This window comes from Elgaria multicarinata, chromosome 2, assembly GCF_023053635.1.
Source record: "Elgaria multicarinata webbii isolate HBS135686 ecotype San Diego chromosome 2, rElgMul1.1.pri, whole genome shotgun sequence".
Taxonomy (NCBI): Eukaryota; Metazoa; Chordata; class Lepidosauria; order Squamata; family Anguidae; genus Elgaria; species Elgaria multicarinata.
Genome location: NC_086172.1, coordinates 124,388,297 through 124,415,805, shown reverse-complemented (window position 1 = coordinate 124,415,805; position 27,509 = coordinate 124,388,297). Strand labels below are relative to the sequence as shown.

Genomic DNA, 27,509 nt, shown 5'->3' with positions numbered 1-27,509 from the left:
TTTAACTGAGCCCATTTGGCAGCAGGGGAAACATGAATGCAAGTGGCATGAATTTGACCAAACATAGGCATAAGCTCATTTTTTTTAGCCTACTGTGTGATGTTGATTGAGTCTAGTCTGAGTAACTAGTGTGTGGATGAATGAGCTAGATTTGATTTGTCTAGAAAAAGCTGAGGTTGATGCACCAGCCAAAGCGGGTAAAAGGCACTCCTTGCCACTTCAGTCTCCAGGGAAGGTATTAGGTCAAGAATCACCCCAAAGTTTGAGGGGAGTGCAACCCCACCTAGAATAGGTTGCGTAATTTCTCCAAAAATCCTGGAATTCCTGACCAGGAGCAGCTCCATCTTATCTGGATTAAGAGCGTCATCAAATGAACGTTCCTCTCAGTTGTTTGATCTTTTCGGGATCCTTCTCGTCCTTGTTTTTAAGAACGTTCCGCAGGTCCCTCTCATGAAGCCGTCCGCCTCCTGCGCACCTCCCACTGGTTTCCCGCTCCTTCTGCTATTTTTTCATAGTAAAGTAGCCCAAAGAAAATGCGACTCTTCTGAGTTACAATGAAACTGGTTGCCATTTCCTGCCATGTGCAGAGAAATTTCGCTATACAATGCACACTAGAGGGTGCTGTCCTACACTGAACAGGCCACGTGGTTGCAGCTTGTTTCCCCTTTCTCTCCTGTGTGATTATTCTTGTTGCTATAGTGGAAGAGCAGCAGGAAGCAAGAGCAACGGTAAGGAAACATGATTCTCCCCCCCCCCCCCCCCCGTCTGATGATCTCTTAAGTTTCAGTTTATTCACCCATCTACTCCTGATCTGTTCCAGACACTGGGTATATCACCTTTTTTGCCTCTTTCAACTATGATGTTGGAAACCCCCGAATCTGAGGTGGTGAGAATAATTTGCATACTCCCAAAGAATTCTGGGAAGTGAGCAAAAGTCACCGCGAGCAGCAGAGAAGTTGGACTTCGACTGACCTGCTCAAGACTGGGATCTGAGGCAACGGGGATAATTTGCATACTCCTGAGGAATTCTGGTAAATGAGCAGAAGTCACTGCAAGCAGCAGAGAAGGTTAACAAATCTACTTTTTTCCCTCTATAGCATATAGAAAGGAGTCTCCAGTGGTGGTGACCTGCAAAGTGTATGCAATGTTTGTGTTCCTGCCTGAGATCAACATGGCGTACATCTGCAACAAGTGCAAGCTGGTTGCATTATTGGAAGAAAAAGTGAGAGTACTTGAGTGGCAGATGTCCACCCTTCCAAGTAATAAGAGAAGGCATAGAGTTCTTAGTCAGAACGGTGGAACTGCAACAACAAGAAACACAAGAGATGGAAGAGCAACAATAAGTTGAAGCAGATGTGGAGAATGCTGAGGTGAGGAAAGCCAATGAAGAGGAAACTCCCTGAAAATGGGTGAAAGTTAGAAGCAGAAGAGTTAGAAGACACTCTGCACCAGTGGAACCACTAGAGCTATGTAACCGCTTTCAGCTACTGGAGGATGAGACTGGAGGGCAGTCTGTAGAGGAAGAATTACAGGGGACCCCATGCAACAGTGAGCAAGAGGCAGAAGGGCAGTTGACCAAGAAGAGAAGAGTAATAATTATGGGTGACTCCCTGCTGCGTGAGATTGAAACCCAAGTATGTCATGAAGACCCATGGACTCACCAGGTATGCTGTCTCCCTGGAGGGCAGATTAGAGATGTGACTGAAGCGTTGCCAAAGCTCATAAAGCCCACTGACACATATCCTTTTCTTCTCATCCATGTGGGAACAATTTTAATAAACTAAGAATTATGATAAGTAAGGTCCCATGGCAAGTGACCCTAATGAGAAAAGGAGTCCAAGATGGGTGGGAGTTTTTTGAAAAAGGAAATTTTAAAGGCACAATTACAAACAATTCAACAAGGAAAAAAGATAGAAGACAACAGAAGAAACCAATGTGACTCCACAAAAAGCTTAGAGATGACCTGAAAACAAAAAAGATACTTATAGGAAGTGGAACGCCAGGCTACAAAAGAAGAGTACAGGCAGGTAGCATAGAAGTGCTGAAATGACGTCAGGATTGCTAAACTGAGAATAAGCTGAGACTAGCGAGGGATGCTAAAAGCAACAAAAAGGCTTTCTTCAGGTACTTGAATAGTAAAAGATAGAGGAAAGAAATGGTGGTTCAGCTACTCAATGAGGATGGCAAATTGATAACAGATGACAAGGAAAAGGCCAAAGTGCTCAATCCCTACTTTGGCTCAGTCTTCTCCAAAAAGTGGTTCTACGACCCCCACCCACCCCCTTGGAAAAAGTGAAGTACAAGCTGAAGGGGCAGGATTGCAGTTTGAGATTGATAAACAAATTGTCAAGGAACACCTAATTTCTTTGAATTAGGAGTTCAAATCTCCAGGGCCTGATGAACTGCATCCTAGAGTAATAAAGGAAGTAGCAGAAGAACTCTCAGAACAACTGTCTATTATCTTTGCGAAATCATGGAAGGCGGGTGAAATGCTGGACAACTGGAGAAGGGTTAATGTCCCTATCTTCAAAAAGAGCAAAAAGGAGGAACCTGGGAACTACAGACCAGTCAGTCTGACATCCATCCCTGGGGAAATTTTGGAGCAGGTTATAAAGAAGTCAATCCATAAGCACCTTGAAAACAATGCAGTGATTACTAAAAGCCAGCATGGATTTGTCAAGAACAAATTCTGCCAGATTAATTTGATTGCATTTTTTGATTGGGCAACCTGCCTTGTGGACTGTGGGAATGCTGTGGACATAATGTATCTTGACTTCAACACAGCTTTTGACAAAGTACCCCATGACATTCTGATCAGCAAACTAGCTAAAAGTGGGCTAGATGGAACAGCTATTAGGTGGCTCCAAAGTTAGCTACAGAATCGGACTCAAAGAGTGCTTATCAATGGAACCTTCTCAAACTGTGGGGGAGGTAATGAGTGGGCTACCACAGGGCTCAGTCCTGGGCCCAGTGCTCCTCAACATTTTTATTAATGATTTGGACAAGGAGGTGCAGGGAATGCTTATCAAATTTGCAGATGACACAGAATTGGATGGGATAGCTAATACCCTGGAAGACAGAAATAAACTTCAACATTATCCTGATGGGCTGGAGTGCTGGGCTGAAAACAACAGAATGAAATTTAATAGAGATAAATGCTACACCTAGGAAAAAGAAACCAAATGCACAGTTCCAAGATGGGGGATACTTGGCTCAGCAATACTACAACAATCTTGGAATTGTTGCAGATCACAAGCTGAATATGAGCCAACAGTGTGATGTGGCTGCAAAAAAAGCAAATGCTATTTGGGCTGCATAAATAGAAGTATAGCTTCCAGATTTTGCTAGGCTATGGTCCCTGCTATTCGGCACTAGTTAGGCCTCATCTTGAGTACTGCATCCAGTTCTGGGCACCGCACTTCAAGAAGGATGCAGACAAGCTGGAGGGAGTTCAGAGGAGGGTAATGAGGAAGATCAGGGGTCTGGAAACAAAGCCTGGAGAAGAGAACACTGAGGGGTGACATGATAGCACTCTTCAAGTATTTGAAAGGTTGTCAGACAGAGGAGGGCCAGGATCTCAAGTTACAGGAAGTCAGATTCCATCTGGACATCAGGAAAAATTTCTTGACTGTTAGAGCAGTACGACAATGGAACCAATTACCAAGGAAGGTTGGAGGCCTTCAAGATGCAGCTGGACAAACATCTGTCAGGTATGTTTTAAGGTGGATTCCTGCATTGTCTTTGTACCATTGCTGACTTCCCTTTTTGTAACAAACCATAGTTTGCCATTAGATCCAAATAAATCTCCTCCATTAGATCCAATTCAATCTCCTCCAGTGTCTTCTGGCAACATTCGGGCAAACAGTTAATTTTGTTTAGTTTTAGCTCTGTTGCAAATAAAGAATATATGAAGGAGAACTTCAAAATCTCAGTGAGACATATTAAAAGTTCACCAGTGTATACCTCCTGTTCATTTTTAACCAGCATTATATTAAATTTAGGGTTTACTGACTGAATTGGAAAATGTGGAGTCAGGAAAGTAATTTGTTACACTATTTTATGAATGTTCAGATAAAAAGCAATAAAATGGTATTTGTGTTTAAGCTGCAGTGGAAAGAAAAGAAGTGAAATTAGAAGAGGCAAAGGCATTTTATTTTATTTAGAACCTAATAATCCCTCTGTGAATTATCCAAGTTCAACAGAGTGACAGCCTGTTACAAGGACTAAGTAAGGTATTTGATGGAGCTTACTGTAATAGCAATTTGGTACATAATACGAGCTCTGTTGCTGAGGTCAGCACAAATTGATTTTAAGAGAGACAGTATAAGCCTGACTGATCCTGCATTCATACCTTACTCAAATCTCTCAGCTGAAGTTGAAAAAAATATGAGTAGAACCACGATCTCTGCCTGGCTTATAGCGATGTCTATGAAATTGCAAATTAATGGTTCTCTATCCTATACTTATATTGAAGGATAACCCAGACTTTGGAAAAACAATGTGAGGCATGTTTATTACTCCAGTTAATATCTGGAGCAGGGAAGAAAACATTTGTCATTTCATCAATGGACTATTATAAATCTGTTCCCAACAGACATATAAACTGGGGCCCAAGGTTACAGACAGACTCTGGAAAATGTAGCAGAATGTTCAGGTATCTCCACAACCACCAGGAGTGCATTTGAAAAGATACTTTAGAAATGAGCAAAATTTAATTAGGATGGGATCTATATTTGATTAGAACAGCTATTTTTATGTATACTTTAATTATATCAGTGTTCTAAAGCACATTCAGTGATAATGCTTGGAGATTCCATACTAAATAGATGACAATAGATTAATTTGCATATTTCAAGAGATATACAAGAGATTTAGTGCTACTTCATATATGTTATATTTTCTACAAGATTGTAAATGAGCATAAAGAAAAGATATGCACATAATCAGGTGTTAAAATTACACATTTATATCTTGCTGAGTGTACAAGGGTTGGGAAGCTGTGGCTAAGTGCCAATTCTCAACTGATGCAGGTTATACTTGACAATGTACACACACACACCCCACTGCCATGCACACATGTATAAGAAAAAGATTGTGTGTGTGAAGCACCTCTTAGTTTGCATTCATGAGGCAGTGGAAAATTCAGCACTGGACTCCTCCCAGCCACCTCAATTGCAAAGGAAGTAGGAGGGAGAGAAACCATGCTAAGTTGCAATGCCTCCTGAGTAACATCATATTGGTCATGTCAGAAAGCAATTTGCAGCAGGTTCTATAAACCACAGTGGAAGGCACTTCTAGGGCTTGAGTTTATCCAGCATTAACAAGCCCTAATAGTCTAGTTCAGCTCAGACATAACAAACGGAAATGTCTTTAAATTATCCTTCCCCAGAGACATGATTTCATAAGAGAACAAACTCTATATGCGTATGAAGAAATTTCCAGTATAAACATGTGGTGGACTCCAAAAGCACTGCAGTCGGGGTTAGGATATGGATATGCCAAATGCCGAGTGCAAGATAAAATTTCAAAGTGGCTGATTTCTTTCTAATTCACAGCATGTACTTGGAAGTCTGAAGAACACATGTAAGATGCTTTCTAGACAGGGCATAATCTATACGAAATGGCTGAGCTATAGAAGCTGCCAGTCTCATAGGTTGAGGACCAGCAGCCTCAGACATTTGGGTCTAAGCACACGCCCGAATTGTGCTTTTGAATTAAGCATAAATTAGTTTGAGGGAGATTTGATTACAGCTGTCTCGTTCTAGCAAAAGTCCACCAAAGTTTTCTTGGCATGATGAAGGAAATGTGAATTTGCACCTCATTCTTTTACTGACAGAGGCCTCAGCCTCCATCTTTCTGTTTCAGGTTTATTATTTGAAACAAGACAGACAACCCAAAAAGTGACATTAGATTATATATATGCAACATCCAGGCAAAGATTAGTTTTATCTTTGATGTAAATCGCAAATTTGTATTTATTATATATATTTTTTTAAAAAAATAATCCAACAAATCCTGAGGCAATATCTGTACTAATGCAAGTCCAGCTGTGTGCATGTCTTTAGACCCATATCAAATCAAATCAAGTTTTATTTGCACCAAGCCAATGGGCATTGTAATTTATAACAGTGTTCATACAGGTATACATCATCAAACATAAAACAGACAATAAACTACCCAGTAACCAAAGGAATCCTTAACACAGATATACTCAATATGACCTTGAAATCAATGCAGTGATTACTAGAAGCCAACATGGATTTGTCAGGAACAAATCCTGTCAGACTAATTTGATCTCATTTTTTGATCGGATAACCTCCCTTGTGGACTGTGGGAATGCTGTGGACGTCATATATCTTGACTTCAGCAAAGCTTTTGACAAAGTACCCCATGACATTCTGATTAACAAACTAGCTAAAAGTGGGCTAGATGGAACAACTATTAGGTGGATTCACAGTTGGCTATAGAATCGGACTCAAAGAGTACTTATCGATGGAACCTTCTCAAACTGGGGAGAGGCAACGAGTGGGGTACCGCAGGGCTCAGTCCTGGGCCCAGTGCTCTTCAACATTTTTATTAATGATTTGGACGAGGAGGTGCAGGGAACGCTGATCAAATTTGCAGATGACACAAAATTGGGTAGGATAGCTAATACCCTGGAAGACAGAAACAAACTTCAAAGTGATCTTGATAGGCTGGAGTGCTGGGCTGAAAACAACAGAATGAAATTTAATAAGGATAAATGCCAAGTTCTACATTTAGGAAATAGAAACCAAATGCACAGTTACAAGATGGGGGATACTTGGCTCAGCAATACTACGAACGAGAAGGATCTTGGAATTGTTGTAGATCACAAGCTGAATAAGAGCCAACAGTGCGATATGGCTGCAAGAAAGGCAAATGCTATTTTGGGCTGCATAAATAGAAGTATAGCTTCCAAATCACGTGAAGTACTGGTTCCTGTCTATTCGGCCCTGGTTAGGCCTCATCTAGAGTATTGCGTCCAGTTCTGGGCTCCACAATTCAAGAAGGACGCAGACAAGCTGGAGCGTGTTCAGAGGAGGGCAACCAGGATGATCAGGGGTCTGGAAACAAAGCCCTATGAAGAGACACTGAAAGAACTGGGCATGTTTAGCCTGGAGAAGAGAAGATTGAGGGGAGACATGATAGCCCTCTTCAAATACTTAAAAGGTTGTCACACAGAGGAGGGCCAGGATCTCTTCTCGATCCTCCCAGAGTGCAGAACACGGAATAACAGGCTCAAGTTAAAGGAAGCCAGATTCCGGCTGGACATCAGGAAAAACTTCCTGACTGTCAGTTACCTAGGGAGGTTGTGGGCTCTCCCACACTAGAGGCCTTCAAGAGGCAGCTGGACAACCATCTGTCAAGGATGCTTTAGGGTGGATTCCTGCATTGAACAGGGGGTTGGACTTGATGGCCTTGTAGGACCCTTCCAACTCTGCTATTCTATGACCAGAAGGTCTATCAAGCAAATAAAAACACTGAATATAGTTCAGACTAAAATTATACAATTTAAAACTCAGGATGCTATTGCAACCCTCGTTTTAATAGCAGTTGCTAAAAATTTAACAATTTTTGCTGTGACCAATCTATCACAGTCCTCAAGGAGAAAATTCACATAATAGTCAGTTGGACGCCCTGGATAAGCCAGTAATAAAGGGGTAATTAACTCTTCATGTGAGTTTCGGTACAGCAGCACTTGGGCCATGGTTTCAATCTTTCCATCTCCACAAATCCATACCCAATTTTGAAATGGAGTTCTCCTATAGCAGCCTTCAAGTACCACAGAAGGAAGCACATTAAAATGTGTGTTTGAAAAAGCTATTCTATGTTTAGGATATGTAACCTGATGTAAATATAATGGTATTATATACATGCTTAGGAGCAATGAGGAGTTCCAGACATATTTACACAGATGTATAAAGACACTAGTCTATTGTTCGAACATGTTTGCAGAGGGAAACATGTGCATAACCCCAGAGTATGTATAGTAATCATGTCTGCTGCATAAAGTTTTACATTCAGATTTTATTATTTATTTATTTATTTATTTATTTATTACATTTTTATACCGCCCAATAGCCGAAGCTCTCTGGGCGGTTCACAAAAATGCATATGCATTAATGAGCAACTAACATCTGGGAACTATACTATCATAGAATGGCTTTCCATCATATATCTATCTTTATACATGCTGCCCTTGGGTAAGCTTATTCAATCTCATGGCCTCCAATATCACCTGTATGCCGACGATACACAATTATATCTCTCATCTCCGGAACTTTCTCCTGATGTTCACGATCGTATCTCGGCATGTCTTTCAGATATCTCAGCCTGGCTGCTTCATCGTCGTTTGAAACTTAATATGGCAAAAACTGAACTGCTTGTTTTTCCTCCTAAACCCTCTCCTCACCTCTCATTCTCTCTTACTGTCAACGATGTCATGCTTACTCCGGTCAAGGAAGCTCGCAGTCTTGGCTTTATATTTGATTCCTCGCTCTCCTTTACTCCTCATATCGAGGCAGTAGTTAAATCCTGTCGCTTCTTCCTGTATAATATTGCCAGGATTCGACCATTTTTGTCTGTCTCTTCTGCCAAGACTCTCGTTCACGCACTGGTTATCTCTCGGTTGGACTACTGCAACCTTCTTCTCTCTGGCCTCCCTTCATCTCACACCAGTCCGCTGGTCTCTGTCCACCACTCTGCCTCTAAGATCATCTTCTTGGCCCGCCGCTCTGACCATGTCACTCCACTTCTGAAATCTCTTCATTGGCTTCCAATTCACTCCAGAATCCAATATAAACTTCTCCTGCTGACCTTCAAAGCTCTTCACGGTCTAGCTCCTGCCTATCTCTCCTCTCTCATCTCACACTATTGCCCCGCTCGTGCTCTCCACTCCTCTGATGCCATGCTTCTCGCCTGCCCAAGGACCTCCACTTCCCTTACTCGGCTTCATCCTTTTTCTTCTGCTGCCCCTTACGCCTGGAACGCTCTTCCAGAACACTTGAGAACTACCAACTCAATCACAGCTTTTAAAACTCAGCTAAAAACTTTTCTTTTCCCTATAGCTTTTAAATATTGAGTTTGTTCTGACTCTATACTGTTAGCTTCACCCTACCCGGTGCCTGGTTACACTTCCCTGTGCCTGTTTGCATTCTCCTTCCCTCTTTATTGTTTACTACAACTTTATTAGATTGTAAGCCTATGCGGCAGGGTCTTGCTATTTACTGTGTTATCTGTACAGCACCATGTACATTGATGGTGCTATATAAATAAATAAATAAATAAATAAATAAATAAATAAATAAATAAATAATAATAATAATAATAAGTACTCTGACTGGACAGTAAGAAGTGGTTCTGGTCCTACCTCTTGGGTAGGTTCCAGATGGTGATGCTTGGGGATAGTTGCTCCTCAAAGAAGGAGCTATTATATGGCATACCACAAGGTGCCATCCTATCCCCAATGCTGTTTAACATCTCCATGAAACCGCTGGAAGAGGTCATCCAGAGGTATGCGGCAGGGTGCTATCAGAACGCTGATAACACCCAAATATATTTCTCTATACCTTCGACAACAGTGTCAGCTAAGGATAGTGTGTCGCCTCTGAATGAATGCTTGGAGGTGATAGTGGGCTGGATGAGGAAAAACAAACTGAAACTGAATCCAGACAAGACAGAGGTGCTTACTGTCAAGGGCCCTAACCTGGAGGTTTGGAGGTGTGTCAATCAGTTCTGGATGGGTTTACACTCCCACTGAAAGACTGCATTCGCAGCTTGGGGGCACTTCTGGATCTGTCATTCCAAATGACAGCCCAGATAGATGCGGCAGCCAGGAGTGCCTACTATCAGCTTCAGGTGATACGCCAGCTGCGCCCTTTCCTAAAGTTGGAAGACCTAAAGACGGTAGGTGCACGCACTGGTAACTTCAAGGCTCGACTTCTGCAATGCACTCTACATATGGCTACCTTTGTACCTAGTTTGGGTCCGTGGGTCCGTGAGTCCATGAGAGAATTGATAACTTATTTTTGTTCTGAATTACCCTAAGGAAGGATTTTATGGACCGAAACGTGTTGGTAATTTTTAAATAAAATACCACATCTCTGTTTTCACCCCTTTGCCTCTGGCTTGTTTGGCTTCCTTCTTGAGGTTCTTTCCTTTTTTGGCTTTTTATTCTGTCACCCCCAGACTGTGGAATGGCCTGCCAGGAGAGATTCATCAACTTAACACTCTCTCCAAGTTTAAGACAGCCATAAAGACTAATCTCTTCCAGCAGGCCTACCCAGATGAATTTTAAACCTAAGAATTTTAAGACATTCTGATTGTTATTTTAATATTGTATTGGTTTTATATGCTCTTTTAATCATTTTTATGCATTTGATTTATATTGTATTTAATGTTGTTCCCTGCCTCGATCCAGAGGGAGAGACAGGTAAGAAATAAATATATGAAGATGAGGAGGAGGAGGATTACTACTACTATTACTACTATTTGATTTCTACTGTGCCTTCCAAGTGGAGCATTTGTTTCCATATCATGTCAGGAATATACAGTACCTGTCACCAGAATGTCTTATACTACTTTACTCTACAATATGTATTACAACCTTTCTTTGAATTTCTCCCATATTAGACTTGGAGGATGAGACACATGTATAGAGATGCTGGGGTCTCCAACCTTTTTGGATCAGTAGTCAGATTTAGGATTTTTAGAGAGGGTCATGGGAGCTCTTACAAAATGGCTGCCATGGATGTGTGTCAGAAAACCCCCATTTCCTAAAGGCAAACTGGTGAGGCCAAAAGAAAAATAACTTGTCCAAGAACAGGTACAAGGCAGAGGTGGCCACACCCTCTAGCCAACCAGTACACTCCTCATCACCCCAGCTTACCTTTTTCTTTTTTTCTTTTTCTGGAAGCTAGGCATGCTGGACTGCAGCTCCTTGCCATTTTTATGTTTCAAGAAGGGGGGGAGATGGTGCTGGAGACCAGCGCTTCAGTTTGGAACATGCCAGCCTCTCAATTAATTTTTTTAATCAAAATATCTTGACAAAAATCCTGCCTATCATGGCAACTATTACCCATGGCAACTATTACTCCCATCGGCACCTATGGAACCACGTATTCTGAGGCTAATAGCCATGCTTTGGGGGGGGGGACTGGGGGAGAAGAAGAAAGGGTTAAACCCCTCCCCCCATGATCCCAACAAAACATGCCACCCCTATGAAATTTTAAAAATAAAACCCTATGAGCAATGTTTATAAAAACATGAAGTGTCATCTTTAATGTCACGTTTGGCCCAGCGATAACAGTTAGAAGGTCATCATTATATTTTCTTTTTCATCCCTTATTACAGAATTATATCAGAATCCATAATCATAAAAAAGCTAACATGCCCATAACTCTCATCCAGATTAAAATTTGCTCTGATTAAATTGGCCCCTACCAATTAAAGCTTTAATTTATTCTTTTGATTAAAGCTTGCAGCCATGATGTCAATTAAATTACAGCAATATAAAAGCATCTTACAATAGTCTCACCATGCCAGCAAACTTTATGGCCTTTTTCTTTTCTTTTCTGAAACTTTAACAGACTCTTATGTCAGAACAAGGACCAATTCTTTGAACTGCCACATGAATTAAAATGGGGAACATTTTCATGCTTGCAGTGGCTCCTGCGACACTGGAAATCGCTCCCTTTCCATGAATAGACACTTATTTAGCACAATGAGAAATATCCCCAGTTTCCCTTATCTACATAAAAAAATTATAAAGATGAGCAAAGAGAACAGCAACTCAAGAGGAAGAAAGATCCATTATTCTATAAACTGGCATGCAGCCCAAAGGAAGCTGAAATGACTACTCTACTGTGAGCTATTCTTTGCAGAGGCAGTTATTTCTGAAAGAACTTAAGTTGCCCTAGATAGTTTTGACAGATGACAGGAAACTAAATCCAAATGAGATGCCAGTTACAAAGGGATAAACACGAGAACCACTGTTGGGCAATTCTCGGACTCTCCATTCAGATACAAGCAAGATCCCAGGAGATGCAATTGGCAGGAGAAATATCAAGCCAGCAGGATGAGCTGGGAAGGTCTCCCAGAGATCTGCAACCTGATTTGAAAGACTTTGGACTCTTGCCTACAAAAGCCCATGCCATACTGAACTAGTTTGTCTTTAAAGTGCCAAAGAGTGCTTCATCCCAAGAATGATGCTTGCATCTCTTCCTCCTGTCAGAAAATGACTCCAGTATCCCCTTCTCCAGAAGCATAAAGCCTGAGCTTCCTCATATGCCATCAGACCCAGCAGGGGTGGAACAGATTGATAGCAGGAGTGTTTCATTTTGTACTTCATCATATGCAGCTTGACATTATGTTGGAAAATTATTAGCAGACTATTTCTACTGCAGAAGTGATTTCAGATTGAAGAGAATTTTGGCACAAGATGCTATCCATAGGCAGTCACAAATACACAATGCATGAATAACCAAAGACATTACAAAGACATAACTGTGCTACTGATGTCGTCATAACTATAACAAAAAAGAAAAAACAGCCTTAGTTTCTTCAGTCTCTCAGCAATGCCCACTTATCTTTCTCTTTCTTTTACGTATGAATTTTCCAATTCCTCATCAGAAGTTCTGCACCGCTGCCCTCAACCTCAGAGGTAAGGTGGGTGGGTAACTGTGATGGCACACCACTTGTGGAACACTTTCCCCAAGGATACTCAGCTGATGCACCCTTTGTTGACTTTAAGGTGCCAGGAGAAATACATTGCGTTCTCCTGAGCTTTCAGTTGATAATTTTAATTTCTGTCTTGATTTTATTGGTATATCAATGGGGAGCTTGACATTGTAATCCTATGTGTGTCTCCCTAGAAGTAAGTCCCATTGAATTCAATGGGACTTACTCTCACATAAGTGGGTACAGTATTGCAGCCTTAGTGTGTTATTGTATATTTAAACCGAACTTTTTAAAAACTTTTTTTTTCCGTTTCTGCAGAAAGTTAAGATAAAATTAGTTTTAAATCAACAAACAAAATTTGAACAGTGTACATATCCTGCCAGGAGAGATTCGCCAACTCAACAGTCTTTTTGAATATAAAAAAGCTATAAAGACTAATCTCTTCCGGCAGGCCTACCCAGTCGAATTTTAAGAAGTCTGGCTGTTTTTAACCATGTATTAGTTTTATATCTTTTAATCAGTTTTATGTTGTTCCCTGCCCTGATCCAGAGGGAGAGGCTATAAGAAATAAAAATTATTATTATTATTATTATTATTATTATTATTATTAACAAATTAAAATAAAATCCCAAAGTCCATTTTAGTGTAATACTTTTATTAGCCCAACCAAAAGATCACCAAAAATGTGGAAATTTTCGAGATCTCCCAATCTTTTCATCTTTTGGTTAGTATAATAAAAGTATTACACTAATACGTACTTTGGAATTGGTCTTATGGTCAGCATGGCTATCGTGTGTGTGTGTGTGTGTGTGTGTGTGTGTGTGTGTGTGTAAACCTAGTCAGTCAGGGGATAAGGCTAGACTAGAACCCTGATATGCTAGTTTTCCAGAGGAAATACGGTTTCTCCCTCTCCATTTTGTTCATACCATGGTAAACAAGATTATTTTATTTCATACATTGCAAAGGCAGCCTGCCCTTTTCATTCCCCTGCTTTGACAGTGACATTAATCCACATTCTGGAGAAACTATATAGGGCAGGAAGTGTAAAGAAAGACGTGAAGAAAGAGATATGTTCTCCTCCTCCTCCTCCATAGCCCATAAAAGGCGGACACAGACCAGCACAGCAAGTCATCCCCACTCCCCTCATCTAAATCTTGTGATAACCCTTTGTCGAGCAGTTAGCATGTCCTTAGGAGGATAACCCGGGTCTTATGTAGGACTCAAGCTTTTTAGGGCTTTTTACATCAAAGCTATCACTGTGAAGTATGTACAGAAGATAATAGGGAACCAATGCAGGGATTGGAGAGCTAGTGTGTTCTCAGCATTTAGCACTATCTACAGCCTCCAAGCAGCTGTAAAAGGCACTCTGAATGCTGATTCTGCTTTGCAGAGCAAATTTGCTATTTTGTGTGGGGTTTGTTGAGGAGGGGGAATTGTTCAATGTATATTTTTATAAGTCTCAAAAGAGGCTGCTAAGTTTTCTTGTGCATATATAGGCTATTCTGTGAACTCAACTTTCATTCTCTCACACCCAGCTCATGTCACAGCTTGCAACTAACTGATATTACATAGCTCAAGTGCACTGAAGCTAATATTACTATCTTCCTTTCTTCATTGTCTCCATTCAAACTATATTGTTATTGGCAGGCAGATTTCTGAACCAGCAGCAAACGGATGAATTCCTTTCTCTAAATTCTAAAACAGTATATTGTATTCAAAAATGTGCTCCTATGCGCCACGCAAAATTACAAGAGGACAGGTAAACAAAATGCTCTGCTGACAGAAAAAGAATTTTCAAAAGGAAGCCTTATAGGGTCTAGCTGATTTAAGCATATTGGTCATGTGAATACTTTTGTTTCTGCAAAGCTACAGTTAAAAGACAAAAAATAATAATTATCTGGCAAGTGGTGCACTGTAACAAGATTCTAAGGAGAAGTATGAGTGTGATAAATTACAGCACTATAGATTTTGAAATTCTTTTAATTCCGCCCCCATCCCCCGCCCCCAGTATTCATTTTCAGTAAGATAGTGCAGAAACTTCAGTCTTGAATAGTCATCTTCCTGGCTAGTCCTATTGTTTAAAATATAGGGCACAGGGCTCTGTGATTCAGAGTTGAGGAGGGAGAAACAAGGGAATGTAATGTCACTGTACCAGGGAGGAGCCTAACTGGAAAGGAAAATTTCTTCAGTTCGTACATAAAGACCCTGGTAATAACTAACAATGGGAGGGACATGCAGAGAAATACATGGTCATTACTTTGTGGTCTGGATAAATTACTTTGTTCCGTAAAACTTGCTTGAGTTTGGCAAAGCTCCTGCAAGTCTGAATTTCAAAGCTTAGACAAGGCTCTTTGTTTATTGATGTTGCTGGACTGGTTCCTTTTTTTTTCCTCCTTTTTTTTTTAAGGAAGGTGTACAGAGAATATTCAGACTGAAATACAAACACTCTCACTAGTTTCTGTTCACCGCAATTTCTAGAGTGGCTTATGGAAATATTGCCAGCAGTGTATTTTTTGCTACAAGCTGTTACTGTGTGAGCTTCTCTGAAATTAAATATTTTGCTCACAATTCATAACTGGATCATTAAAAAAAAGGCACTCAAATGTAATTATGTGCCAAGAGAAGACAAAATCTTCCATCTGTCAAGGATAGCTGTTCAACACAAAAGAGGACATCTAATTACTGCATTTCTTGGGTAAAATAATTAGCATCTGTTGAACTGAATTCAGACTTTGGCTATGTAGTGCTTCATATTCAGCTCAAACTCTGATGAAATTCTGCAGTTACATAAAAGCATAAGAAGAGCCTTACTGGATCACACCAAGGCCCATCTAGTCCAGCATTCTGTTCACACAGTGGCCAGCCACCTGTCAACCAGGGACCCACAGGCAGGACATGGTGCAACAGCACCCTCCAGCCCATGTTCCCTAGCAAATGATGTACATGGGCATACTGCCTCAGATACGTGAGGTAGCATATAGCCATCAGGACTAGCCTTCTCCTCCAGGAACTTATCCAACCCCTTTTAAAGTCATCCAAATTGGTGGCCATCACTACATCTTGTGGTAGTAAATTCCATAGTTTAATTATGTGCTGTGTGAAGAAGTCCTTCCTTTTATTTGTTTTGTATCTCCCACCAGTCAGCTTCATGGGATTACCCTGGGTTCTAGTATTATAAGAGAGGGAGAAAAATGTCTTCCTATCCACTTTCTCCACACCATGCATCATTTTGTACACCTCTATCATGTCCTTTTTTCTAAGCTAAACCGTCCCCTCATAGGGTGGTTGCTCCAGCCCCTTGATCATTTTACTTGCCATTTTATAAGCATTTTCCAATTCTACAATATCCTTTTTAAGGTGCAGTGACCAGAACTGTACATAGTATTCTAAATGTGATCGCACCATAGATTTGTATAAGGGCAGTATGATATTGGCAGTGTTATTTTTAATTCCTTTCCTGATTATGCCTAACATGAAATTTGCCTTTTTCACACTGGTTTGCCATTTTCATCAAACTGTCCACCACAACCCCAAGATCTCTTATTTGTTCAGTCACCACTAGCTCAGATCCCATCGCACTATACTTGAAGTTGGGATTCTTTGCCCCAATGTGCATCACTTTACATTTGCTTACATTGAACCACATTTGCCATTTTGAGGGCCATCCTTTTGGAGCTCTCCAAAATCAATTTTTAATCGCCCTAAATAATTTGATGTCAACAGTTGTTAGGCCCAATTCATACATACCATGGGGGCAAGTGCTGAAGTAGCATAGTGAAGGAGAGCCCCTTCCCTCTACTACACAGATATCCTTCCTTGTGAGCCAGGGCCTCCACATGAATGGCCAATTTTGAAATAGCCCTGCTTTTGTAATTCCCCCCATGCCCTCCATACACACACACTTTTAAAAGAGGCATATTGGTATGAAGAGACACTCCGTGACTGGGCACTCCCACGGAGGCCTGAATGGGGGAGGGGTTTCCCCCCACTTTCCACCACATAGTTTCGGGACTAGTCTCTAATAAATGCATGAACTGAGGCTCCATCATTTCCCAGAAATCTGTAATAGGAAATAACACCCTTTAGAATGGTTTTCAAAGCTTGTATCAATTAAGCACATTTCTGGCACTTTCTTAATGGCATACTTTCCCTGGAGTCAAAAGCTGCTCCAAACTCTGAGGTCATTTGTTTAATATAAAAGCAAATGTTACGGAACAACAATTTCAGGTTTCATCAGCCAAACCCCTGTGGCTTTAAAGAAAAAACCAGCCTAATACAATTGCTGTCTTATGAACAAGATAAATTAATTATTATATTCCTGTTAAAATTATATCAAATTTCAGCCAGGGTTTTCCTTTCTTTCTCCTATTTTTTATATGTTAAGTACTTCTCTGCTCATTATGTTTTCAACTTTCTTTTCTGACTTTGTTGCTTGCTGTTCTTGCCTACTAAACATCTGGAGTAGATTTTGTCAGCTGGGTTTAAAGAAAGAGCTGTAAACTATGCAGTAATGTTAAAAATTAAATTTATTTATAGTAAGAGCCAGAATCATGTTTTAAATGGTTGAAGTTTCAGGCTGGTGGGTCTCCAGGAATGTGTAGGGCATGGTCTTTGCTGCTGTTTTCTCAAGAATTCCCTGGGTGGGATTATGTAATTCTTCATCTTCTACAAGACCCCTTAGTTTTGCACGTCCCGTGCCTGGAGCAATTTTATTATACTAATATATAAAATGTTTTCTGTTTAGTTTTTGTTTTATTTTTTCTCTTTGGTTTTTTGTAAACTAAGTCAGGCGATACATTTTGGATGATTAACAGAGTAAATGTGTCTTTAATAATTAGAAGAAGAAGCATAGCATCAGAATGTATGGAATTGATTTCCAATTCTGCTTTTAAATAAGCATGGGATCCAGGGAATGTGGCATGCCCTCTATAATTTAGCTCTACTAATTAGATGATGCAGGACTCTTGAATGAGCTGCCACCAATATGTTGACAACACCTAACTTTGTCATTCCATTTTATCTAAAACCAGGTCTTGTGATATTGGTGCTTACCCAGTGCCTAGCTGCAAGACTGGGTAATATGGGCAAGCATACTGAAGCTGAACACAGACAAAATTTAATAAAGATGGTTGTCAACCTTTGCAACTGGGAATGAGGGGAGGGGACATCTACCATTGGAGGGGCTCAGCGCCCCAATCACTCAGGTTCATAGACTGCATCATCACTACACCTGAGGTTTTGCGTTCACATGGCCACTAGTGCTTTCTGCTCACTTGCTTTGGGAGAAGGCAGCAATTGTTTCTTTCTATTTCAATGTGATCTCACCGGCCAGTCCCTGTTAGTAAATGGTCCGGAAGCTTCAGCTGGTACAAAACAGGGCAGCCCATTTACTAACAGGGACTGGCCGGCGAGATCACATTACGCCAGTCCTTTTACAACTTCATTGGCTGCCAGTCCAGGTCCGGGCCCGATTCAATGTGCTGGTGTTGACATTTAAAGCCCTAAACGGTTTGGGGCCAGGTTATTTGAAGGAACGCCTCCTCCCATATGTACCTGCCCGGACCTTAAGATCATCTACAGGGGCCCTTTTTCATGAGCCCCTGCCAAAGGAAGTGAGGCAGGTGGCTACTAGGAGGAGGGCTTTCTCCGCTGTGGCACCCCGGTTGTGGAATGAGCTCCCCAGAGAGGTCCGCCTGGCGCCTACACTGTACTACTTTCGTCGCCAGTTGAAGACCTTTTTATTCTCTCAGTATTTTAACACTTAATTTTAACTTAAATTTAAATTTTACTGTTCTAAGTCTGTATTTTAATCTTATATCAATTTTGCTGCATGGTTTTATCCTGGTTGTGCTTTTTATAATGTATTTTGTATTTGTGCTTTTAACCTGTTGGTTGTTTTATTATGGTTTTAATTTTTGTGAACTGCCCAGAGAGCTTCAGCTATTGGGAAGTATAAAAATGTAATAAATAAATAAATAAATAAATCCCATGATTACCATGTATGCCTCCCTATAATGCTCCAATGCCCTCTACATGGAGCCTCTTTGCAGCTAATGCAGAAAGGCTGCAGCTAGTGTAGAAAGCCATGACCCATCATCTCCAGACTATGACTGGGTTTGAACATCATGATAACCCATAATGGGTTATTTTACCCACAATGGCTAATTTGGCCAAAATAACCCACTCTGATAATCCACGGTGTTCAGAGTGGATTATTTAACCCATCATGGATTATCATGTTGTGTGGTGGTTAGCGTAGGTTATTTTGGCTGGCTAGAGAGTTGCATGACAAGAGCAGTCAAAACAGATGCCACTCTGCTCTTCACAGGCTTATCACATAGGAACACATTAAAGTGACCAAAGTAGCAGTGTAGAGGAGAAAGGGTATGAAGTTTGGTCCCGATCCCACAAACCCGCAAGATGTTATAGGCATCTCCCTCTTTTCGGTGCAACTGGGATTTTCATTGCTTTCAGAGTTAGGGCGCTGGAATTTCATAGTGCATCAGTTGATTTCCACTCTGATCTGACAGGATCCACGGAGCTGAAAAAAACAGACTATGCCTTGCTCAAACCATGTGGTTACAGCAGTCACACTGCACTCTACCCTGCTTTATTTTCTGATGGTTCATGTAGGCTGCCAGGACTCCGCCCAAACCGTCATGGGCTATCATGATGGCCAAACCCAGTCAATGACTCTGAGGTCGAACTATGGGTGGGATTAAACAAAAAAGAATCAACAATTTGACTCTGGGGAGTGAAAGGAGACCTCAGGGAGGTTGCTGGCTACTTTTCTGAGTTATAGCTAGCTGACTGAGCTTTTAAAAAGCCATGCATCTGGGAGATGGTTAGGTGAAAGTAAATAGTACAAGGAATCAGGTGGTACTCTAATCAGTAATCTATCTCAGGATAGGGACACTTCAAGATTTGGGCAAGTTTTCCACCAAGTGTCTGGATTGACCAATTTAAAGCTACCCTCGTGTGTTGGAGACGTGGAAGTCCTTTCCCCCTTTTTTCTTGTGTGTCATATCTTTTTAGATTGTAAGCCTGCAGGTAGGGACTGTCTTGTTTAACTGATAGTAAGCTGCTCTGGGACCCTTTTTGGCTGAGGAGAGGCATTAAAAAAAGAAAGAAAGAATGCATTTCAAGTAAGTTTTACATATGCATAGCTAAAAACACTCCATTAAAAGTTAAAGATTTGTGACAAGAAGGAATTAAGTCCACATCATGTTAGAGTGCGTGGAATCATTCCCAGGCCTAGGCACTAGCTTGGGCTTCAGAAGAGAAGGTGGCACTCCACATTGTTCAAGGCATGTGTCAGTGGTTTCAGTTCTTTAGTATTGAAAAGACAGGGGGGAAATGAAATGCGTTCTTTCTACCATCTACCCAGTTTAGCTACAGTCTTTCAATTAGTATAAATAAGACATATTTTTCTCCATCCACTTCCATCTAATGCTTAAGCATAACCCCCTGAGAAAATTACAGAAGTTAATGTCAGGAGGGTACAACTAATACATACTGGGCATGTACAGCGTGGAAGCGCAATAAAATCCAATTCTAGTCTTTACCAGAATCAGAGTGCTGACAGTTTAGACTACTCAAAATGATAACCTAAACCAGATATTTTATTACCACTCCAATGCATTTAATATCAGAAACCTAATTCCAAATGGATTTGTGGTTACAAAGGATGCCTAATCACTTATGATTTGTTAAAAACTTTCTAGTAAAACTGAGTACTTGACAATTATGAATCACTTTATTTCAGAGCATGCCTTCATGACGCACAGAGGCAAACGACTGCTGCCCTCAAAAGGGGCTTGCACAAACAAGTTTGCAATTGATTTAAACATTTGCTGCTGTAACAAAGAAGAGAACAACCCAGCATGTGTCAAAATGTTATTCCCTCAAGTGTTTTTCAATTTCTAACTTGCTGGAACACTTTATGCTTGAGATGCTTGTTTAAACTTCTCACAACCAAACAAATTCTGAGACTTTTTTGTGTTCGGCATTGTCATGATTATAAGTAAATGGCTCAAAGATGCACAATTCAAGTCACTCTGGGTGCCATTTTCACATTTTTACTAACTAAAGAGGGTTGGGTCACTACTTTAACCAGAGAAAAACATTTTTTCTTTCATTTTTAATTAACTGTCAGCCCAGTTTTTCTTTTTGCATCCCACACAGTGCTTCTCTCCTCTCTCTTTGTTAACCCTTCCTTCATTTCTCTCTCTATGCTATAACGCATACATGCTCTCTTTATGTATCTGAGTGTAACCCACGTTTTCTCCCTTTACCTACCAACTATCTGTATTCCCATCTACAAACCTAAAAAGAACCAGATGCTCACCTAGTCCTAGTCCAGTTTTAAGTGGCCAGCCAGATCCAATGGGAAGCCAGGGAGCCATGGCCAATCCCAGCTCCCTGGCACACATACCAATATAATATCTGCATTTACGAACACATATTTTTCACATACTCACATTACAATTTTCTGCATACACATCACAAATTTTCTACTAGCATAGACTGTATCACACTATAGGGCAAATGTACTAGCAGTAATCATTTCTAATTGCTTTTATGAAGGTTTTTCTAGTTAGAACTAAGTAATTAATAAAATATTTTCATCCTTAAATTTCTTATTTTCTAAGATACATAAAGCTTCTATTATATTTTCCATCAATATTTCTCTATGAAACAGTTCCCTATCCATGTTGCAACATACAGTGGGCAGTGTCCAACAAGGCACAACCACTAAGGTAAATTACATTGTCCTTGCATAAACTACTCTAGCACAATACCAATAGCATTAGCATTTGTGTCCTGTTGGATACTGTCCATAGTTCAGATGAATGCATCATGGATAAGGTAATGGACTCAGAAAATTGACTTTAATTCTGCCACTGACTCCTATAATTTCACTTTGCCCGAGTTTTACAAAGGGCATGCTGTAAGTATAAAAGCTGTAAAGGACTTAGATAGCAAAGAACTGGATACTATAGGGATAAGAGCACATGGCTAGATCGAAGATATTGTTCCAATTGCATAATTTCCACATGCTTATCAGGTGTAGGTTTTTAACAAAATCAGGCTGTGTTACATCATACACAAGTTTCAACAGCATAATGTAGTATTCAGATCGGCACTTTGCTACACTACACTTGAAACAAAAACAAGGCACGGTTCAGGATGCACAAGTGAGTATTTGTTCTTTCTCCAACAGAGCTAAGCTGTTTTTCTTTGAATAGCTGATAATTACTGTCAATTCCTGGTTTCATATCATATTAGATCAGAATAAATATCTACCTAGTCCTTCAAATATCTTGCCTCTAACAATTAGGGGAAGGTTTTGTAATTCACCAAGTCAGTGGATACATAGTCATTTTTTAAAACATGCTACCAAACAAATTGTGGGATGAACATTCCTTCTAAGGTCCAAGCATGCAGATTTTAGATCAATGACATTTACTGGTCTTAAACATTTAAACTGCCCAAATGTTGAAATCTAGCTACATTTTATACTGGGCCTGAAAACCACATTTGTGTTGCCTCTTAAATATGAACAAGAGACTTACAAATGGCAGTGGAGATTTGTGTCAGAATCAGGTTTCAACTGTAATAAAAAGGATTGCTTACCTTCAGACAGGAACAAGTCATCAGCTGGAGACAGAAGGTCTGCCTGTACTGCAAGGCCATCGCTTAGCCACGTGGTAATCTGATTCGTCAAGATAACCTGCAAACAGACATGGAGAAGAAAAATGTATTAGAATTATAAGAAGACAGACACTATAGTAGTCTGACTGAAATGTATAGGCAAGACATGCAGCCCTCAACACCCACTCTAATATTCAACTATTTCAACTCCTTCCTAGAAAATTTGGATCAACTAAATTAATAGAATATACAGGAAGCAAATACTTTCAAGTAATCCTTTTAAGATTACTTAGGGGCTTCACATGATACCTCATGTCTCTGGTAAAAGGAAGGGCTGACTCTATTGAAAGCAAAGAACCAGGAAGAGGAAATATGCCAGGATGAGAGGTGATGGTAAATATGGGGTCAGGGTGGTATGTGTTTGCATAAGAAGAACCAGGACAGTGGGAAAGAAATCAAGATAAAGAGCCAGATGGGTATACCCAACAAAGATCCTTCAGCAGGGATGGCACGGATATCTATTAAGGTCAAAATAAAGACTGATGTATGACTTTGTAACATCTGAAAAATACTGCGACACTCAGTGAATTTGACAAACCTATTTAGGCCACCTCATCAATACAAGTTCATGCTCTGTAGAACCCATCAGGTGATACTGAGCATTTCTATACTGGGCTTGAATCCATCAACTTTACTGGTGCTTCTGTTTCCAGATTCCTTGTGGGATTGTGATCAGCTCCTTTTCCCACTTTTTTTTTGTCAGAAACTTCTATGTTTCATTATAAAGCCACTATATGACGTTGTAGTATTATTTGTGAAAAAGCACCATTTCATCAACATACCTCCCATTCATAGCAGGAGGAGAGAAAATGCCAGACTTTTGTCACCATGAAAAACAATGCAATAAAGGTTGTAAAGAGCGTGCAGCGCCATGGAGTATGACAACATCATGCACAGGACCCACAAACTTCCGTAAGTGACCAATCATGAGCACATGATAAATGCCTCGTGTAGAAACAGCCATTGTTTGTCCAAGTTACTCATGCCTATCAGAAAAGGGAACGTGTCCAAAGCTATAACTGCTTTGCAACTCAATGACAGAGCACTGCATGCAAAAGGTCTCAGGTTGAGTTGCTGGCATCTCCAGTAAGGCTGGGAAAGCATTATGTCTGAAACACTGAGGAGCCACTGCCAATCAATGCAGACATGAGAACATAAAAGCTCTGCTGGATCCAAGCAAAGACCATCCTGTTCCCACAATGGCCAACCAGACAATACCACTGTCCTGTTCATATTCCCCAGCAACTGGTATTTACAGGCATACTGCCTCCAATACTGGATGTAATATATAGCCATGATGACTAGTAGCCCCGATAGGCAATACTGAACTAGATGGACCAATGGTCCAATTTGCTATAAGGTAGCTTTCCATGTTACTTAAATTCTCTTGCCTGGATAGCTAATCTGGAGAAGCAAATATTAATGTTCACAAGCTCAGGAAAAAAACCCTCTCTTTTTGGATGAAATCAGACCTGAATTAGAAACATGAGCTTTTGCTGCCTTTTATTTTTGGGTAGGCACACTACTGCCCAATTGTACCTACTCAAAAATACCAGAATTCTGAATTTTCTACAGGGCAGTCACTACTCCACCAGGGAAGACCCAAAAAAGGGGCTTTAAAATGAACTAGGAAGTTCCTTCTCCAGATAACAGGTGTCAGGTGTGCCATTCTAGCCTTCTTTTTGTTTATATGGCTAGCTCTGCTTTCCTAAATATCAATCACAGCTATGACTTCATTCATTGGCTAAAAATACTGAAAAGTGGGAGCTGGCTAATATCTTAAAAAGCAAATGGGTAAAACAGTGCCTGCACATTTTGCCTCATGTTTTGGGTTCCACAAGGAGATATCTTTTGATATGGTCAATGATATATAAAATGATTAAATAAATCAATGAATAATGGAAAATGCTATCTTCATGACTTGTTTCAGCCCTATCCTTTTCAAACCACCCTGTTTGACTTACATATGGCAGCTTCTATGTTCGAACAAGCCACAGATTGGCTGTTCTTCCCTTTTAACTAATTCCTATAACATATGCAGAAACAGCTAAGTTTGGGATCACCAAGATAGATATGTATTTGCTCTCTATTGACAAAGGTGAACTAAGGACCAGCCTAACAGCTACCACTGATGTCACTGAATGATTACATATTTGGGTTACCATGTGAAGACTAACTTCTGCTAGATGTCATGGCTAAATGGATAAAATAAATCTTCCCTGCAAAATAATATATTGGACACAGGCCAAGATAGTGATCTCAACTAACAGTCCCATACACTCTACGCATTATACCACACTGGCTCTCCAAACAAGCTCTTGGATCTCAGATCTTTGGATACCAGCTATTTTTTTCCCTTCTTTCCTTTCTGTCATCCCATACTCATGATCTTCCCAATTCCCCACAAAACTGAGCTTTCATACAGAGAGAGATTGAGAGAGAGAGAGAGAGAGAGAGAGAGAGAGAGAGAGAGAGAGAGAGAGATCTGGCATTCAATCTGCATTTTTCATATTGAATGTCAGATTTCTGCCATGGACTTCCAAGTTGATGTAACAAAATCTAATACATTTTTCTATGGGTTCCTGGAGGTCTCCCAATGAGTTATGCTTCACTATGCATTTGAGGAAATCTCTAGGCACTAGTGAGTCAGGGCTTAAAAACTGTACTTACTCAACACAGATGGGGGTTATTCCCACCAGCCCTACTTGTGTCAAGTAGAGGGACATGGAAAGGAGGGCCCAAACCATGCAATGCAGGCCACATGCTTCACAAAAAACCTGCAGTGTACTCAGGGTCATGCAGTATCAACAGCACTGCATCATTTGGACATCTTTTTGTCATCACTAGCTCTGAAAATTTTGCTCAGTAGTTAATAACAAAAATGCTAACCACTGAATGAACAAAGATGAAGGACAACTAGGAACATCTTAGAAGCCAGTTAGACACTTGATGCACTTTTTTATTACAGCAAGTAAGTTGTCCAAAAGATAATAAAGACACTGCTAAATTACTTTCCGTAGGACTGCCTTCCATTCTGCTACTGCGCACACTTTGAAGAGGCTTGGACATATGCGCACACATACAGTGCCTGGGAAACCATCAGAGGCCCAGACACAAAGAAGAAAGTTCAACATATAGAACTCCAAGCAGTGCTATGGTAAACCCAATATTATATAAATAACAATGTCAATCTACATAAAGAGAATTTGTCTCATGGGTACAAGACTAGAATGGATGCAGCACTGAAGCAGCCTCCATTGACAACAGTATACCAATCCCAGATTCAAAATCCTAAGGCAGAGTCCAAAGGAGTGGAAACATGAAGAAAAACCCAATAGAAACAGATGTGAAGGCAACGAATAGGATACATTTCAGATTAATGTACAGTGCGTGCACACACTTCCACATTATGGCATGGTATAAAGTTTTAATTGGCAGAAGTTTCCACTGACTACATTATTCACAAATGTCAAGAGAACCCATGAGTGATGTGGTCATCTCAAATTTGTTCCAATGTAAACTTTGCACTGTGCCATCATGTGCTTTGTTTATGTCACATGGCTTTTAAAAGTAACTACAGCACATTTAATATTTCCTTTTCAAAGCCAAAGTACTGTAATTCATAGCCCACTTCACTGAAGAAAGCCGATTCTACTAGCTTCCAAGCCCAAAGAAAATATACCTAATTACAAGTAGAGGCCTGCAAAAAGATTAAAATGGGAAGGGGGTTCCTATCAAGTACCTTCGTATCGATTCTATTTCACTTTCTTTCTTTCTCTTCCCAGCTAATTCACAATCAGTCGCGCGCGAGCGCGCACACACACACACACACACACACACACACACAAAGTCGCATAAACACACAGAGCTGCACTAGACACAATCCGACCCCACCAGCTAAGGAAAGAAATTATATCAGCCACTATGTCACTAATCACTACCCATGTTGCAATGGCTACAACTACAATAACCATAGAAATAACACAAAACACTGTAAAATAGAGCAGCAGCATTATTGATTGATTAATTACAAGCCAGAAAATCCTACTGAAACAAGTGTGTTTTCAGGAGATGTTTAAAACATGACGCCATTATTGAAAAGTCGTGCTTCCAAGTCATTATGGGGTGGCATTCTGTTGATTGCAGAACAACCAACAAAGTCTCCTCCAAAGATGTTAAAGTTCAGCTGGTTATATATAGGGACAGGCTAAGTATCCTGGTCCCAAGTTGTTTAGGACTTTGTATGCCAACGAAGTAACCTTGAACACGCTCGGTACTGAATAAGCAGACAGTGCAGTATTTTCAACGGAGGTGTAATGTGAACATGGCTGGATGCTCCACTAAGGACCTTAGCTGCTGCTGCATTCTGCACAAACTGCAGCTTCTGAACCAGGTACAAGGACAGCCCCACATAAAGTGCATTACAGTCCAGGCTGAACAGGACTAGAGGAAACGCAAGTTGAGGAATACATATTGAAGCCAACAGCCAGGCCATTGCAGCAGCTTTCCCCCACCCCTTAGCAGTGGCAGTTTCTTCAGAGCAGAATACTCTCTCACAAGATGGGGGGCAGGGAATTCTGCCCCCTCCTTCCCCACCATTCTCCCTCCTTTTCCTTTCACTCTTTCTTTCACACACATATGCACGGAGAAAGAAAGAAAATGTTCCCTCTATTCTCTGCCCTGCAACTCTTCTCAGTGCTCTCCCTCTTCTCCTGCTCCCCCCCCACACACACACACACTGTGTCCCCTCCATACTTTCCCTTTGAAAGAGTCAGAGGGAAATTCCCACCCTGTTCTTTCCTGGCCTTCAACCTACTGCTGATGCTCTGGGAGAAACCAGAGGACTGCTGTGATCTAGCACAGAGTCTTCTTGTTTTTTGGTTTCATGCAGGAAGAAGGTCCAGTAGCAGTCATTGCACCTCACCCACCAATCCTTCCTCTGCAGTCTGCCCCTGAAACTCTGCCCCCCACCCCCACCCCACTGGTTGGATTCTTATACCTAGAGAGAGCCCAGCTGGGAGACCCTCCTGTGGGTCCTCTGCAGACCCACAGGATGGTCTGCAGAGGGAAAGATGGCAGGCTGGGCATAGCCCTCA

The 27,509-nt window shown here is 40.8% G+C and overlaps 1 protein-coding gene across 4 annotated transcripts in view; it reads right to left on the bottom strand.

The window, feature by feature from the left end:
- Positions 1 to 27,509, bottom strand: part of RAD51B (RAD51 paralog B) — a 369,395-nt gene that overhangs the window by 222,389 nt on the left and 119,497 nt on the right. For all 4 annotated transcript variants that reach the window (XM_063118844.1, XM_063118845.1, XM_063118847.1 and 1 more), the window contains one exon: positions 22,336 to 22,432. In XM_063118844.1, the coding sequence (XP_062974914.1) occupies positions 22,336 to 22,432 (97 nt within the window). The remainder of the gene's footprint in view (positions 1 to 22,335; positions 22,433 to 27,509) is intronic.